The sequence below is a fragment of the Rhinolophus ferrumequinum genome, chromosome 6 (assembly GCF_004115265.2).
Source record: "Rhinolophus ferrumequinum isolate MPI-CBG mRhiFer1 chromosome 6, mRhiFer1_v1.p, whole genome shotgun sequence".
Taxonomy (NCBI): domain Eukaryota; kingdom Metazoa; phylum Chordata; class Mammalia; order Chiroptera; family Rhinolophidae; genus Rhinolophus; species Rhinolophus ferrumequinum.
In genome coordinates, this window is record NC_046289.1 from 31,136,167 (window position 1) to 31,152,223 (window position 16,057).

General features: G+C 50.6%; 1 protein-coding gene across 1 annotated transcript in view; it reads left to right on the forward strand.

Annotated features, from left to right (window-relative positions):
- Positions 1-16,057, forward strand: part of SPTB (spectrin beta, erythrocytic) — a 111,699-nt gene that overhangs the window by 54,892 nt on the left and 40,750 nt on the right. The window contains exons 3-13 of the mRNA XM_033106850.1: positions 5,765-5,916; positions 7,190-7,363; positions 8,352-8,443; positions 8,814-8,894; positions 9,224-9,339; positions 9,773-9,885; positions 10,677-10,864; positions 12,763-12,880; positions 13,488-13,646; positions 14,565-14,867; positions 15,564-15,714. Of these exons, the coding sequence (XP_032962741.1) occupies positions 5,765-5,916; positions 7,190-7,363; positions 8,352-8,443; positions 8,814-8,894; positions 9,224-9,339; positions 9,773-9,885; positions 10,677-10,864; positions 12,763-12,880; positions 13,488-13,646; positions 14,565-14,867; positions 15,564-15,714 (1,647 nt within the window). The remainder of the gene's footprint in view (positions 1-5,764; positions 5,917-7,189; positions 7,364-8,351; positions 8,444-8,813; positions 8,895-9,223; positions 9,340-9,772; positions 9,886-10,676; positions 10,865-12,762; positions 12,881-13,487; positions 13,647-14,564; positions 14,868-15,563; positions 15,715-16,057) is intronic.

A 16,057-nucleotide genomic window follows, 5' to 3' on the forward strand; every position in this document is an offset into this window, starting at 1 on the left:
TTCTTGCGTGCTGTCAGCTTCGTTCCCAAGGGCAGGCTCTGACGCCAGGCCATGACTGTGCTCATGGCTCCTGGAAGCAGCCAGCATCCACTTGCCCCGCCCCCTGCGATGGGCCCCCCTGCACACTGCTTGGCGGCAGAGGTGCCAAGCGGGGTGTTTTCAGAGCATCTGTAGCAATTGTTCATTTTCCGTTTTTATCGAGTCACAGAGAGAGAATGACAAGGAGGCTGGTAGCAGCCGCATCTCTGGGAGCAGTTTGCCTCCAAACCCTTTGGCCTTCAGATTCTGGAAGCTCGATCAACCAGGAAATCTCATTTTACAGTCTGGTGAGAGGGAGGTGGATCAGATAATCACACATATGTCAGTGTACATACAGACACGTGTGCGTAATGACAACTGATGATAAATGCTATAGCGCTTTACTGAGAACTGGAAGAGTTTATAACATAACTTATGGCTTGTAACTCATCCAAGGATGAGTAAGGATCTTGTTTGAGTGAGCATGAGGGGAACGGTGGGTGGAGATAGGGGGGCAGGTACAAGCCATATCACAGGGGGTCTTACAGTCCCTGGATAGCTGCAGGATCCTGGCAGGAAGCAGCAGGAAACAAAAGGGGAGGCTCTGGAACTTAATGAGGGGATTATTTGCAAAGGAATGTCAGGGTTGAAGGTCAAAGGGTGGGAACTGTAGCAGGGAGACATATAGGCTCTCAGAACAGGAGCTGTGGCCTTCAGTGGGGACCCGAGTCCCAGCCCATCAAAGTGCTTTTTGCCAGGAAGTGACTAGGTTGCGTTTGGGTTTTTAAAGATCACTCTGACCTCAGTGGGATAGGTTGTGGACAGGAGGTGCAGTAGTCCAGGAAGGAGAAGATGGCAGCATGAGTCAGCTTGGTGGCCATAGGGGAAGAGAAAGTGGTCTATCCCAGCAGAAGCATTCTTCTGTCCTCCCGCTGCGATCATGGGCTTTCCTTAGTTAGGTGACGTTGGCCAAGTCACTTTCCTGCTCCTCAGAGCCTCTGTTTTCTCACCTGTAAAACGAGGGGCTCAAACCAGGTGATGCTCAAGGCGTTTCCAGCTCTGGCAGCCTGGGAAGAAGGCACCTGTGGAGCAGTGCTGACCACGTGCCTCTTTCCCTTGAACTGTGGAGCTCTGCTTCCTGGTTTGGCGAAAGGGAATTGGTCCTTTTTAGCAAATCAGTGGATTCTCCAGAAATTCTCTGTGTTCGTTAAAGGCTAGACTGAGTCTGTGCCACCTTGACTTCTGTGGCCTTGTGTTCTCGGCGAGTATAATGTTTCCGTGCAGCCACCACCTGCATGCATGATAACAACGCTTGGTGTTTGCACAGCTGCCAAGCATTCTAGGTGCCTTTTATGCAGATAATCTCACCCTTCACCCACTCTGAAGCGGGCAGGGTATAGCTATTACCATGCCCCTGTACAGATGAGGGAGGTTACACCGCACAACGTCCCAGGACAGAACTAGAATCCCAGGGTTTTAAAATCATCACTGTGTTTTTCGGGTTGCAGCACCTGGGCCCTCTCGAATGTCCTTCAGACCTGCCTTATCTCCTCCTCGGTGCCCCACATAAGACTCCCCTTCCCATTTTTCCTTCCACCACCCCCTTCTTGAGCCCCTTGTCAAAACCCTGAGCTCATTTTTACTTCTGTCTTAACAGCCTCTGAATACTCTCACCTACCAGGGTCCACCGACCCTTGTTCTGTGGTGTTCAGATCTGCTCCTGTCATTTCGTTTCCATAGTTCACATTCCAGGGGACCCATGTCACCTCAAGCAGAGAGCTGGTTTCCCTGTCCAATCCCATTCATACAGGGCAGTTAGAATCATTGTCCTCCAACAGATTTTTAGTGATCAGTTGCTTCTTTACTTAAGAACTTCTAGGCTGTTCTTTACCTGAAATATAAAGTTCAGATTCCCTAGCCTGTCCTTCAACTTCTTTCTTTGCTCTGGGTAAGTTAACTGCTTCTTACCTCATGCCTAAAACATGCACACAAGGACCCATACATGCACATACGAGTATATGCACAGACACACAGGCACGCATTTGCCAGTTTCCACCTGAGGGCTTTGAACAAGAGTCCCTGCCTTCTCTGCCATTCTAAAACCATTATCTGCAAACTTCAGATCAAAACTAGCCTTCTTCAGAAATAATTGTTTTATTTAAACCGGTCCATGATCACTTGTTTTCTTTTCCTGCGATATAAAAAGACCCTATTTTACTTAAAAAACAGCAGGGTGATTACTTTTATATCTTTAAATACTCGTATTATACAAGAATATATATTTAGTGTAGAAAAGGTTTAAAAAGCAAATTTAAAGAAAGAAAACTAGAGACATTGTTAATGTCCCATATAGATATGTTAATGCCTTATAGCTATATGACTGTATAAATATTCAAATGTTATCTGTATTATAATCTTAGAATCGATTTCACTGAGCAATATACCATGAACATCTTTTCATGTTAATAGACATGCAGATAATCATTTTCGTGGCTATATAGTCTTCCTTTTTCTAATGTACCCGGTCTAGTTAACCAGCATTTTAGTGTTGAGCTCTGATCGTTTTCGGCAAGCTTTCTGTGAGCCAGGTATTGTTTTAAACGCGTTCCATGTATCAACTCACTCATTAGTGGATACACATTTGAGAGTTTTGGTATTGTGGTGTTTTTGGCCTCAAACTAAAACTTTGAAGGAAGTTATAAAGGAATAATCACTCAGTCACAATACCCAAACAGTAACTCTAGCTAGCTGGTCAGAGAGGAAGGTGAGTTTTTTGAGGGCAAGCCCTGACATGTAGGGAGGAATGAAAATGGCCATAGCCTGGGAAGGAAAGGGAGAGGAACAGATAGGAATGGAGAGGCCCTGGGTGTGGTGTCAGCAGAGGCACGTGTGATTCTGAGTCAGGCCGTGCACCAGCAGGGTTAGGGCTCCAGAAATAAGGCCTGGCCCCTGGCAGGGCCTTCCTGAGGCCTCCTTTCCACAGCAGGTCTCTGCAGGATGGCCCAGGTCCGCTGGGGACAGCAGACCCAGTGCAGGGCCCCCTCCCCAGCCTGTCTGCACCACCAGGGTTCCTAGCCCAGCTGGCTCCAGGCTCCCCGCCTCTGCTGCACTTGGAAGGCTTCCGGTGAGCGCCGGGGCCATGCTGGGAGTGAATGTGCTGAGCCTGCCGGTTGGAGCAGCGGAGCCAATGAGCTAATGGAAGTTCATCCCTACCCCTGGGCCTTTTCTCTCCTTACGATTATCATTAGTCTCTTGGAATCTTTCCCATGTCTCAACACCACACAGTGTTTCGGGGGGCTGGCGATTCTGGGCCTGTTCACCCCAGCCTTCAAGTAAAAGGCAGCCAGGAGGCCTGCCGCCTGCCTGAGCTCTAAACCTGCGGCTCCAATATTTTGGGGTCCAGGAGGCATCATCATTCATGTGTTAAAAACTGGGAAGATCGGCACTGATTTATATGCCAGCCAAGCAGCTGAGAATTAAATTCTATGTCCCTAGCTAGACACACTTTCTTACCTTTTGCCAGCCAAAAATAAATGGGTCTCAACACCCATGTAATGAAGTTTTAGGATTCTTAAAGAGAGAAAAGAAAGGACTTTAGTGTTTTAAGACATCTCTACAGGGGCTAAAAATTTCAACCTCTTGTTCAAAGCTCCACAACAAACTGGGAGGGCTCATCTCTTAAAGAACAGATCTGTTTACTAGGGGAAGCACCGTGGGCTGCAACTGACTCTGCTGGCTCTAAACAAGCCCCAAATAAATGCAACTGCTTTCTGTCCAGTATGCCCTCAAAACCTTAGTCACATTTTACCGAAGCAGTCCTTGAAATCAGGAAACTAGTTTAATTGGCTGCCAACCAAAGAGTAAAGGGGCTTTTCCCCCTGAAATTTTGCCCAGAGGCCCAGAATGAATGAATGCCGTTCCAATTTTATATTTAGTTAAGATTTGCATAATCAGTAGTAGTCTTTTTCCTTCTCTTGGAAGTTTTATTTAGATGGCTGTCACTGAAGTCTTTATAGACTCATATGACTCCAGGGCTTGTCGTCTTTGTAACAGAGGATGTCTGCTGCAAGGAGAGGAGCTGCCCTCTCGTCCTTGAATTCCTCACCTCCACCCGGCGCCTGACACCTCATGGCCGTACAGTAATGCTGAATGAACGAACCAATGAATAAAGGGTCTGAGTCCGTAACACTGAACTAGTCTTGCAGTAGGAAGGAATTAGAGACTATGAGCTTCGGGAACCTCCAGGATTATACCCACGAGGCGGTGCTGGCTGGGCTCCTCTTTTCCTTGTTGTTAAAACAGATATTTAATAATGTAAGAAGCCAACACTTCCACGGTTTGGGCTCAACTGAGCAGACGGTTAGCCTGCTCCCGAGGCACTGGCATTCCCTCGTGGCTGGGCCGCTCTGAGTCTGCCCTGGCTGTGACCAACCCTCCGGGATCCTCTGTGACCCAGGCCCAGCCATAGTGCCAGGTCAGTTCCTGCCTGGAATCTTCACCCGAAGTGCCCAGTAGCCAGTTGTCACAAACTGTTCATTATAGCAAACAGAACTAGGGTTCTCTCCTCTTCCTCTCCTCTCTCCCTTTGCTTCTATCTCTCTGCCACTCTTCTCTCTCTTTCACCTCTCCCCTATTCTCTCTGCTGTCCCAGCCTTCTGTCCTCCAGCATCTTGTTGAAGCTCCCCAGCCCTAACTGGGCAGGTTGCCAGCCTCTGTTTTCAGAGGTGCTGAGGAGAACCCCACTTGAACTTGTACAGCGTGGGCCAGAGCTTGGTTTGGCCGATGCTGATTTAGGGTGTGGAGGGTATCGTGTCCGCTTCCAAGGTCTGAAGATGGAGAACCTCTGTATTTTTCTGTGAGAAAGATAGCGTAATGCCATGGATAGCCCCTAGTCTGAGCCTCCGTTGGCCCCAACCCATGTGGATCATGTATCCCACGGAGTCTCATGGTCTCCTTGTTCATCATTCTTCTCTCCCTACCAGGAGCTCCTTGAAGGCAGGTCATTTGTTTTGCCTTATGTGTCGTCTGGCTATCACCACCAATAGGAGCTGAATAAATGTCTATACATTCAGCCTCAATACAGCTATGAAGCACCTACTGTGTGCCAGGCTCCAGGCCTTGCGGCTAGAGAGGTGAACAAGGCAAAATTCCCTGGGTTCAAGGAGCCTACGTTCTTGCAGGAGAGAGAGACTTTCAAGCATGAAGTACAAGCATGAAGGGAGATAGCAGTGAGACGTGCAAGTGCAAGGCTCAGGGCACACAAGGAGAGATCTGACCTAGGTGAGGAGTCGTGTTTACACTGACTCCTAAGGGATGAAAAGGAGTTAGGGGAAGCGGTGGGGTGAGGAAGGAGTCAAGAGAGGCTATTGTAGCCGAGGGAGTATTTGCTGGGTGGGTGATTGGTGAACCTGGCATTGACATCGGAGCTCACTGGCACAGTAGTACAGAGCATCCTGACGGGCACGGGAAAACAGATGGCTAAATGAGGGGCGTCTTGATACTGTGCATAGAATGTGGTGGTGGAAGTTATCTCTTCATTGTCCCCGTCATGGCACGTGACTCTGTGTTGCCAAAAGGCTGTGCTCTGATTACCGATGCTCCCAGGAAGGACGTAGAACAGACACACCAACCTCCTCAGCCAGGCATGGGGGACCCTGGGATTCCGTAAAGCCCTCCAGCCCCATGTCATTGCACACTGACCTTGCCAACCTTGGGAACCTCACCGGGGACTCTTCTCCCCACCCAGATGAGCGGGAAGTTGTTCAGAAGAAGACTTTCACGAAATGGGTGAACTCGCACCTGGCCCGTGTGTCCTGTCGCATCACCGACCTCTACAAGGACCTGCGGGACGGGAGGATGCTCATCAAACTGCTGGAGGTGCTCTCTGGAGAGATGCTGGTAAAGCCCCTTTCTGTGCTGTGGCCACTTGCCCGGGGCCCGGTGGCTGGGCCATTGCCCCTCTTCAGGAAAGATATGGTCTGGGGGTATCTCCAGTTCTCACGGCCTTCCAAGGCTTCTCCCTGTTCTTTGGGGAATTTTCAATACTTAATGTGAGGTGTCCATAGGGCTGACTGGGTTCTCTGACCTCTTCTCCCAATTTCTTGCCTCCGCCTGGCCTCTTCCACCCTTTCGTGCTTCTGCCAGAAGCCATGCAGAACGCTTGACTTTCTCCACTTGGGGTCTGGGCATCTGTCGCTGGCCTGCAATGGTCCATCCTCAGCCTTCTCACACGGGCTGATATATATATATATATATATATATATATATATATGGATTGATGGACTCCCGTTACCCAGCTGGAGAAATTTTCATTCTTCTTGGAACCAAGAGGAAAAGGTGAAAGATAATGTCTTGTGTGTTCTGTTGCTCTTAAAACAATGGAAATTTATCATAGGCCCTCTCAGTTGTAACCTACCTGGGCGTAATGTTGCCTCTGAGGGAGAAGCAGATTAAGGTTTATGTTTTGCCCCGTTACTTCCATTGTGACCTTGGGCCTATCAGGCAGCACTTTCTTTGCCTCGTTCCCCCCACGTATAAAATTGGGGAAATAATACCTGTACCTGGTGAAGTGCTCTAAGATCCTCGGGATTTCAATGAAAAGGGATCATCTTTTTCTGTTGCCTTTTCAACTCCAGGCTAAGTTCTTCCTCTTACCCTGGACTGAAAGCCCACTAGAGAGACTTACCACCGGGAACCTTTGGATGATGTGGTTACTCATCAGTGGTGGTCCCCCTGAGTTTTGTCTGGAGCCATTTGGGGGTGGGGGGGAGGAGGTTGGATGGAGGTGGAATGGACCCATTATCAGTCACCAAACTAAAAGCCACTCTTACCACCAACCAGCAGTAAATAGTTCTTATCACTACGTCTGGCACATCGTAAGTGCTCGGTTAACTATTGGGTATGTTACTGTGTTTGAATGCCATGTATCACCCACTCGGAAGGCTTCATTCAGACCCAGGCTGAGTACCAGTGCAGGTCAGTTGCCAGGTCCTTGAGGATGGAGCCTCTGAACTTTCCCAAAAGGATGGGGTTAGAAAGTGGCAAGGGGTGAGCATGGGAGTTGGAACATAGCCGGGACAGTGGAAGGTGAGTGCTGATGACAGGAGCTGGTCCAGGCTGCAACCACCTGTGAGGTCCCTCCATGCCCACGGGGGCCACTGCTGTCCCTCAGCCCAAGCCCACAAAGGGGAAGATGCGCATCCACTGCCTGGAGAATGTGGACAAGGCCCTGCAGTTCCTCAAGGAGCAGCGTGTGCACCTGGAGAACATGGGCTCCCACGACATCGTGGACGGCAACCACCGCCTGGTCCTAGGCCTCATCTGGACCATGATCCTTCGCTTCCAGGTGGGTCCCTGCGGTGGGCTGGTCGATGGAAGCAGTGGAGGGAGCCTCTCTGGGCCACACAGGGAGAGCTTGCTGGGTCAAGTGTGAGTGTCTGTGCACATTCCGGGAGGCTGGACACCTGTCCTGTGGGACAGTGCTGGTAGGAAGGAGTGAGCGTCCTCTGCCTCGCCAAGTTGCTGAAGCTCAGGGTGAGCAGTTCAGCCAATAGTGTAGTCTTTGAAGGAGAAGGGAGAATTTCATAGCTGGGCTGAGATCCGGCTGGAAGATCTGCTTTTCGTCCCCTTCCCCCTACACGTGTAACTTCTTGGTTTGGGACATAGTTTGATTCAGAAATTGCAAAACAGTACAGAAGATCTGCTTTTATGATTTTTTCAGTCAGAAACTTCTCTCTTCCCACCCTGAAATTCAAATTTTATTTTTTTTTTGTAAGGAAATTTAGAAAGGAAGCAGGCCCTCCCACCCGCTGGTTTGTGGACAGAAAGAACCTTGGAGGAGGAGGGAAGAGTAGGGAGGAGAAGGAGGGCACTCAGCTTGCAGATGACAGTCTTATGCACGTGGTCTTGGGTGTCCTGTCTAATCGTGTGTAATTAATAACGGCAGAACTAGGAAGAATGAAAAGGCAAGAGAAGCTCCTGATCAAAACACAGTATCTTCCAATGTTTGTGCTGTTCCATGGTCTTACTGGGCTTTGCTCCTCCTGAGGAGGACTCTGGCGTCTTGTCGTTTATTCTCCGCATCCCATCAGAGTGATCAAGTTAGAGCCATCTCGTGTGACATGCGGAAGCCATACCTGTGCATTGCCACTGACTGAGGCAGGGAACCAGGCCACCAGGACCCGGGGCCTCAGGCTGTGGTGTTGCTACAGGGCTGACAATGCAGAAGGCTGGCTAGGGAGGAGGAACGGAGGAGAGAGCCCCCCAGGGAGAGCAGGAAAGCACCGAACAAGATGCAAATCTAATTCCTCTCCCCATTGTTCCTGTGCGCCCAGATTCAGGACATCGTTGTCCAAACTCAGGAAGGTCGTGAAACGCGCTCGGCCAAGGATGCGTTGCTGTTATGGTGTCAGATGAAGACGGCAGGGTATGCCCAGGGGACCAGCCACCACCACGTTTCCCCACTCCCCACCTAGTCCCCCCACGCCCTGCCATCCCCAAGGGATGTGACATCATCACCCGGAACTACAGCAGCTTCAACGTCAATGATGCAGAGTCTGTCCTGACCTGATTCTCTGAGGCCTGGGTCAGACTGTGGGGTCTGTTGGGTGTGTGAGTCTCTTGGGCCCACCTTACCGGGGAGTCTCTGTGTGTGGCTTCACGGCCGCCCTCATGTTGAAGCGGCTTGAGGAGGGACAGGTCCATTCTTCTCCTGGTGTATAGGCCCCTCAGTTCATACACTCATTTGGGACCTGAAAGAACCTATTTCTTAGGCCTAATGTTTCTCTTGGATGCAGCTACCCCCACGTCAATGTCACCAACTTCACCTCCAGCTGGAAGGATGGCCTGGCCTTTAATGCCCTGATCCACAAGCACCGGTAAGAGGGATGAGAGGGCTGTGGGAAGAGACAGATCCCCTGCGGCTATTTGGACACATTGCACTCAGCATGTAGGTTACTGTTCATGCTTCGCAGGAAGGTCACCTCCACTGGTCCTTCTCCTCTCGCCCTCCTCAGCCCTGCCTCCCTTAAATCCCAGCCACACCTGCTGCCACCTTCCCCTGCTCTGGTGCCATTTCCTCCTCGCACGTCTCCTGCCCAGCCACCTCACTCCATCTGCCCAGGGTCTTTGCATCCTGTCAGGGCCACCCTGTGGACGGGAATGCTTCAGGCACAACTCCCTTCTGACAGTCTGGCCTCGTCCCCAGGCCTGACCTGATCGACTTTGAGAAGCTGAAGGACTCCAACGCCCGGCACAACCTGGAGCACGCATTCGACGTAGCGGAGCGTCAGCTGGGCATTATCCCGCTCCTCGACCCCGAAGGTGAGCGACTCCCACTCCAGCCTTGACTGCAGCGCTCGTTGTGCTGAAGGGAACGCTGACTGACAGCGCACCTGGCGGAGTCTAGGCTGGGTGCCGGGTGAGCCATGGCACAGCGAGGGGCTGGGGGCCAGGCCAGGGCTCTGCTCCGGGCCTGCTCTTCATCTCCAAGTTGGTTCCCGACACCTCACCTGGCCTGATTGGGGGTTCAGTGTAGGCTTTGGGTCCTTCTTTCTTCTTTTATAATTTGTAGTCCTAATATGAATTTCATCCTCTCGCTAGAGTCTCAGGCCCTTTACTCTTCCATTCTCACCCTGCTGGTTATCATTTGGTGCCTATAGTTAAACTTCATGCTGTAGAAACAGGGAGATAAACCCCCTGAACCCGACGTTTCCGGCTTCCAGTGTGGTCCTGAGAGCACCCTTTCCCCTTGCAGATGTCTTCACAGAAAACCCTGATGAGAAATCCATTATCACCTATGTGGTGGCATTTTACCACTACTTCTCCAAGATGAAGGTGCTGGCAGTGGAGGGCAAGCGTGTCGGCAAGGTACCAAGCTGTCTCAAAACCAGTGTCACCTCATCTTCCTGTTTGCCACACCCGGGCCTTGACTGAGATGCCCCCTTTCCATCCCAAGAGCTTAGTGTCTGGGCTCCAGCTACAGTTGGTGGGGGTGGGAGGGGAGCATAGATCACCCCAGCGACTTCCTCTGAAGCCAAGCGAATGGCTGCTGTGCCGAATTCCAAAGCAGGTTGATGGTCTGTTCTGAAAGATGCCATAGCCTACAGCTCTGAGCCCATCTTCCACCTGCGGCCCATGTCTCATAAACATTCCCACAGAAACAAAACAGTCTTCTATTTGTTGGTTTATTACGATTTCAGGCCTCGTAGGCTCCCATGGTATACCAGGAACCCACGCCACAGGCCCTCATGCCAGATTCCTTTCCCCTGCTGGGTCCTTAGCTCCTCAAGGATAGGGCTGTTTCTCATTCGTGTTTGTGTGCCTGGTGTTTAGCGAAGGTAGTGCCCGGAATCCTTCTATTCCTAATATGCATTGAAAAATAAACAAGACCTTGGCCCCTCAGTGGCTGGTGTCCTGGCATAGTGAGATTCCTAATCTTTTATAGGGTTAGGGGAAGGGAGAGCTGCTCCTGAACCTGGCAGGGCCCGCTCCCTACTGACGTTGCCAGGCCACTTCCAGGCCCCTCCTGCCTTAGCGACAGTCTTGGGCTCAAACCCAACATAGAGCACGCCAGGGCTGGAGAGGAGGACTGCCACTATTGGAGCCCTTGGTGGTATCATGGCTTTTCCAATGAGGATGAGTGATAAGGTGATTCCTAGGTAATCGACCACGCCATTGAGACAGAGAAGATGATTGAAAAGTACAGCGGGTTGGCCTCAGACCTGCTCACCTGGATCGAGCAGACCATCACGGTCCTGGACAGCCGCAAGTTCGCCAACTCCCTGACCGGCGTCCAGCAGCAGCTGCAGGCCTTCAGTACCTACCGCACTGTGGAGAAGCCGCCCAAGTAAGGCCCTGGCACATGGGAGAGGGGGCATCAGTGGCTGAGAACCTGGCTGCCGAAAGGTAGAGCCAGGCGCTGGGCCTTGAGGAGCGTATCTGGGAGGCATATTCTAGAAGCTAGAGAGTTTTGCATCTGTCACCCACTTCATCCCCTCCTGGTCTCCCTGCTCCTAAGCTGTCAGCCTATAGGAGATGGATATGGAGGAGTAACCCCCAACTCATAGCCAAAGAGAGAACTTTCCCAGCTCCCTGAGGGGGAGTAGGGGTGAAATCTCAGCCTTCTGAGTCTCTTCAAGGAACCTGTGCTAGAAAGTTTCCTTCTCATCTGTGCCCTGAGCTGCGGGCTTGCTTTCTGGTAATGGTCTGTGTATTCTCAGACCCACAGCGCTCTGATGTACTTGTTGATCATGAAGTACGTCCCCCTTTTTCTCCCCCTTCTGTCTGTGACTGCTCATCAGCCAAGCACTCAGCCTGCCTCTCGGGACCTCTGCTCCAGCACAGTGTGTGGAGGGCCTGGGCATGTGCACAAACATACACGTATGTGCACACATACACGCACACACATAAAAACATGCGCACACAAACACAGGAGCATTCCAGCTCACCTGCCGTTGGCTGGTCCTGCTCTCCTGAAACGGATTTCTAGCTCATCGGCGGTTCCCTCTGCCTTGTTTCTCCCCCTGTCACTTCCCACACTCTTCATTCATGAGTCTCAAACAAGGAAAGGTGAGACACTGAGCCCAGAATGTACTATAAACAAGTATCAGATTTCTGGTCTGACACTAACCTACTTTTAAAGACCTGAATTCAATACAGATAACATCCCCTGTGAGTCTCCCAGTCATTGCACACAGCGGTGAGCCCTCTTGGTTGTGTAGACGGTGCTCAGGCCACAGCCTTCTTGAAGTACTGTGAACAGGCAGATCTACTAGGCTGGCCTCAGCATAAGGGGGACCTTGATACAGCTGATCCTCAACTGCCAGGTGACGGATGCAGAAGTGGGTAGTTCCTGGCATACATGCAGAAATGGGAAAGTACCCCGTTACCTGGAGCTTGGATCCCAGGTTCCAGACAGCCATCATTCTGCCAGTTCTAATCTCCTACACCTAAAATCTTCCCGGAGCCCAGCCTTTCCTTCCCCCTCAGAAGCATCTGGCCTTGGGACTTGTCAGGACAGCCAGCTCATTAGGACTCATTAGGGCTCAAGTGAAAGTTACCTTCAATGCAATATGTTCTTATGTGGATAATGCTGCTTCTACCACGTTTCCCCAAAAAGAAGACCTAGCCAGACCGTCAGCTCTAATACGTCTTTTGGAGCAAAAATTAATATAAGGCGCGGCCTTATTTAACTATGATATAAGACTCGGTCTTATATAATATAATATAAGATAATTAATATAATAAAATACCGGGTTTTATATTAATCTTTGCTCCAAAAGACACATTAGAGTTGATTTCTGGCTAGGTGTCATTTTCAGGGAAACACGGTAAGGTTTTATTGACTCCATTAAAAACTGACTAAAGTGCTAGTCAGAAACCTTCATCATTTGCTGAACAGGGTAGAGTTTTTTTGTATTGCCTGGTAAAACTTGGAATTCCCAGAATACTCCAGTTAGCCATTTCCCTAGAGGAGCAAATAAATGATAAGCAAATGCTGTGGTAGCTGTTGTGTTTTCTCTCGTTTGTATTATAAAAACTCAGGCCCCACTAGGTCTCAGTTGGTGAGTATGATAGATGCTTTAGCAGGTAAATAGACCTATAGACCCTCTTCACTTTTTATTTTTAAGGGAAATATGCTTTGGTGTCCAAGCTCCAAGCTGCCAGAGTTCCGTGTTGACTTCGGCAAACAATTTGGCTGAGGGGATCTGGACACTAATCTCCCTACCTCTGTTTTCTCGACAGGTTTCAGGAGAAGGGGATTCTGGAAGTCTTACTTTTTACCATCCAGTCCCGGATGAGAGCCAACAATCAGAAAGTGTACACGCCCCATGACGGGAAACTAGTGTCTGACATCAACCGGGTACAGTAGCGTTTTCCATTGCATGTTGCCAGTAGTTTGATTGAGTTCCCAATAAGGGCACGGGGAATGGTCACTGGAGAGGGTTAAACCAAGCCACTTTCTGTGGTGTTATTAACCACACATACTGGCAATTTTGGAGTGCTATTGAATCTAGTTCTGAGAGGTCAAACTCCACCCTCAGTTCATTAATTTGGCCCCCTTCAGATGCCCAGAGTCCATTTTTGGAGCCAGTCTTCATAGCCTAGTCTCTATTGAACCTTGAGTTTCTTGAAGTGTGGAATATTAACTACTTATAACAGAAGGGAAATACCTTCTGATTCTTGAGACGTTCTAATTGAAAGGAGGTAGCCATTTAGTCATTAAGCATTTACTGAGCACCCTCAAAGGCAAATAATATTATATTGGGCCAAGTGTCCGAGGCAGGTGTAGGGGAAGAGAGAATAGAAAGGTCATGACCAGGGTTCCCAAACCTTTGGTTGGCCTGCACATGAAAGCCAAAGGCTCTGCTTGGATTCCTGAAATCATTCAGTGTTAGGCAAAAGAGATGGAACCCCCCAACCCAGGTGTTCCTCTTGTGCCCCAAGAATTCTCCCCGTGTCTGGTGCAGGCCTGGGAAAGCCTGGAGGAAGCAGAGTATCGGCGGGAGCTGGCCTTGAGAAATGAGCTCATTCGGCAGGAGAAGCTGGAGCAGTTGGCCCGGCGCTTTGACCGAAAGGCCGCCATGAGAGAGACATGGCTCAACGAAAACCAGCGCCTTGTGGCCCAGGTAATGGGGCCACACTTAGGGATGACAGGAGAGGGGAAGCTGCCCAGAGCCCTCAGCAGTCAGCTGGGCTGGAGTCGAGCTGGCCTCTCCGTGGCAGCGGATAAGCCTCTCCACAGGCCTCGCACCCCAGCTCCCCAGGACTGGGTACATCAAAATTTACATCTGAGGAAGAACTCCCCAGGATTCATTACATCTCATTTTTAGGGGAAGAGCCTCAATCCAAAAATGGCCCCCAAAGTTGTCTTATTTGAGCCAGTAGCATCAACTAAAGCCAGGGTTCAAGCTGTCATTAGACAGTGGTCCTCCAGGGATGTGATGAAAACAGAGTGCATTCCTGTGAGTGTCAGACGTGCCTTTTGGACTCGGGCCTCTAGGACTGTGTCATATTTCACTAGCTCAAAGTTGACCCCAGGGCTGATTATCCATGACTGCATCTGTTCCTTCTTACTTGGAGCTTAGAATCAAATTAAATTGCATCCAGAAAGGGGAAAGCAAGTGTCTGAGAGAGCTGAAGAGTGTGCGTGCACCCTAGATAACACAGGGTAAGCCATCTGTTTACAGCTGCATGGTTTCCAATTCAGAAGCCCCTTCCTGCCCAGAATCAGGCAGGTCCTTTCAAGGCAGGGTGGTGAGTGCCAGCAGGTGGAGAAAGGGCTCTACTAGTAATATATGCACAGCGTACCTACATGCATGGCATAGTGAGTAAAACCTTGAGTCTCTTTTAAAGGTTCTTGTGAGACATTTAGTCTTTGGAATTTGGCTCCAATAAGATAGGCTGAAAGAGACGGCAGAGCTCCATCTTTGGGAATGGTCTTTCCCATCCAGCAGGTGTTCCAAAGGGACCTGCTGCTGCTTTGCATTTGGGGACTAACCAAGGGGAGCCTGGCTGAGCCACCTGTGTTTCTCCCTGTGGGGCAGGATAACTTCGGGTACGACCTGGCAGCTGTGGAGGCCGCCAAGAAGAAACACGAGGCCATTGAGACCGACACGGCCGCCTACGAGGAACGAGTTAGGGCCCTGGAGCACCTGGCCCAGGAGCTGGAGAAGGAGAACTACCACGACCAGAAGCGCATCACGGCCCGCAAGGACAACATCCTGCGCCTGTGGAACTACCTGCAGGAGCTGCTGAGGTCCCGGCGCCAGAGGCTGGAGACCACCCTGGCTCTGCAGAAGCTCTTCCAGGACATGCTGCACAGCATCGACTGGATGGATGAGATCAAGGTGGGCCTGGGGCCGCCCATCCCTGACTCCTTGCCCGCCTCAGGCCTCAGCGCCAGCTCTACAGTTAGGCTACGCTTCCTTAGACGCCTCCCAGCCAGTCTTGTCCCTGAGTCAGAATGGAGAAACTGAGGCAGCCCAGGACCTGGCTGCCTATATCATGACCTTCTTGGCTCACTGTGCTCCAGACAAGTAACCAGCCCAGGTCCGCTCTATCCCCATGATCTAGAAATCTTGGGTTAATAGTAGCACGGGCACCAACCTGCAGGGCCTGGAGACTTAGGCCCCGAGTAATCATGATTCGACACTGGTTAGAATCCAGACCTCCCAACATAGGAGCATCCAGGAAGTCTGAATATCCTCTTCCTCCACTGCAGTGCTCTCAGCTGAGCGTACACATCAGAGTGACCGTGGAGCTTTCTAAAAATTCCCATGCCCCCAAACCTGGGGCAAATGGAAGAGAGAGAGTAGGTGTCTCGGGCTTCTGTAAGAGGAGCCAAGAATGATTCTGGTGGGCACCCCTCTAGGAACTCCTGCTCTGTCGCCTCTCCCATGCTAAGCAGCCGCCGTTTTCCAGCCTCATTGACTCACCCCAGGCCCAGATACCATGGACACCCCCTTTTGAGGGGTCTCTTCCCCGAGCAGGTAGGTCTGTTCACCTCTCTTCATTCCCTCCACCCTGTCTGTCCTGTTTGCCAGGCTCACATCTTGTCTGCTGAGTTCGGGAAGCACTTGTTGGAGGTCGAGGACTTGCTACAGAAGCACAAGTTGATGGAGGCTGACATCGCCATCCAAGGGGAGAAAGTAAAGGCCATCACCACTGCCACCCTGCCATTCACTGAGGAGAAAGGTGAGAATTTGAATGTCTGCCTGTTGAGGCCTCTGGAGCCAGATCCCATCCTTTGGCGCAGCACTCCAGCCCCCCAGCTTGGATAAATCTCCTAGATTTAGAATTATTCTTCTTTCATCAATTAATGGTGCAGGAAAGAAGCTTGAGGGATAGCAAAATTTTCCAGAGACCAGACAACGGCTTTGGTAATCTATGACCAGTAGGTGTTTATAAGCACCAACATGGCATCATCCATCTTTCATTCTCTGCTAGTTGAGGTTATAGCGGAGACATTTAGGTTTACATCTTCAGGTCTTAGATAGGAGACCCTGTTGCATCCTTAAGGAACCATCTTGAAATTTGT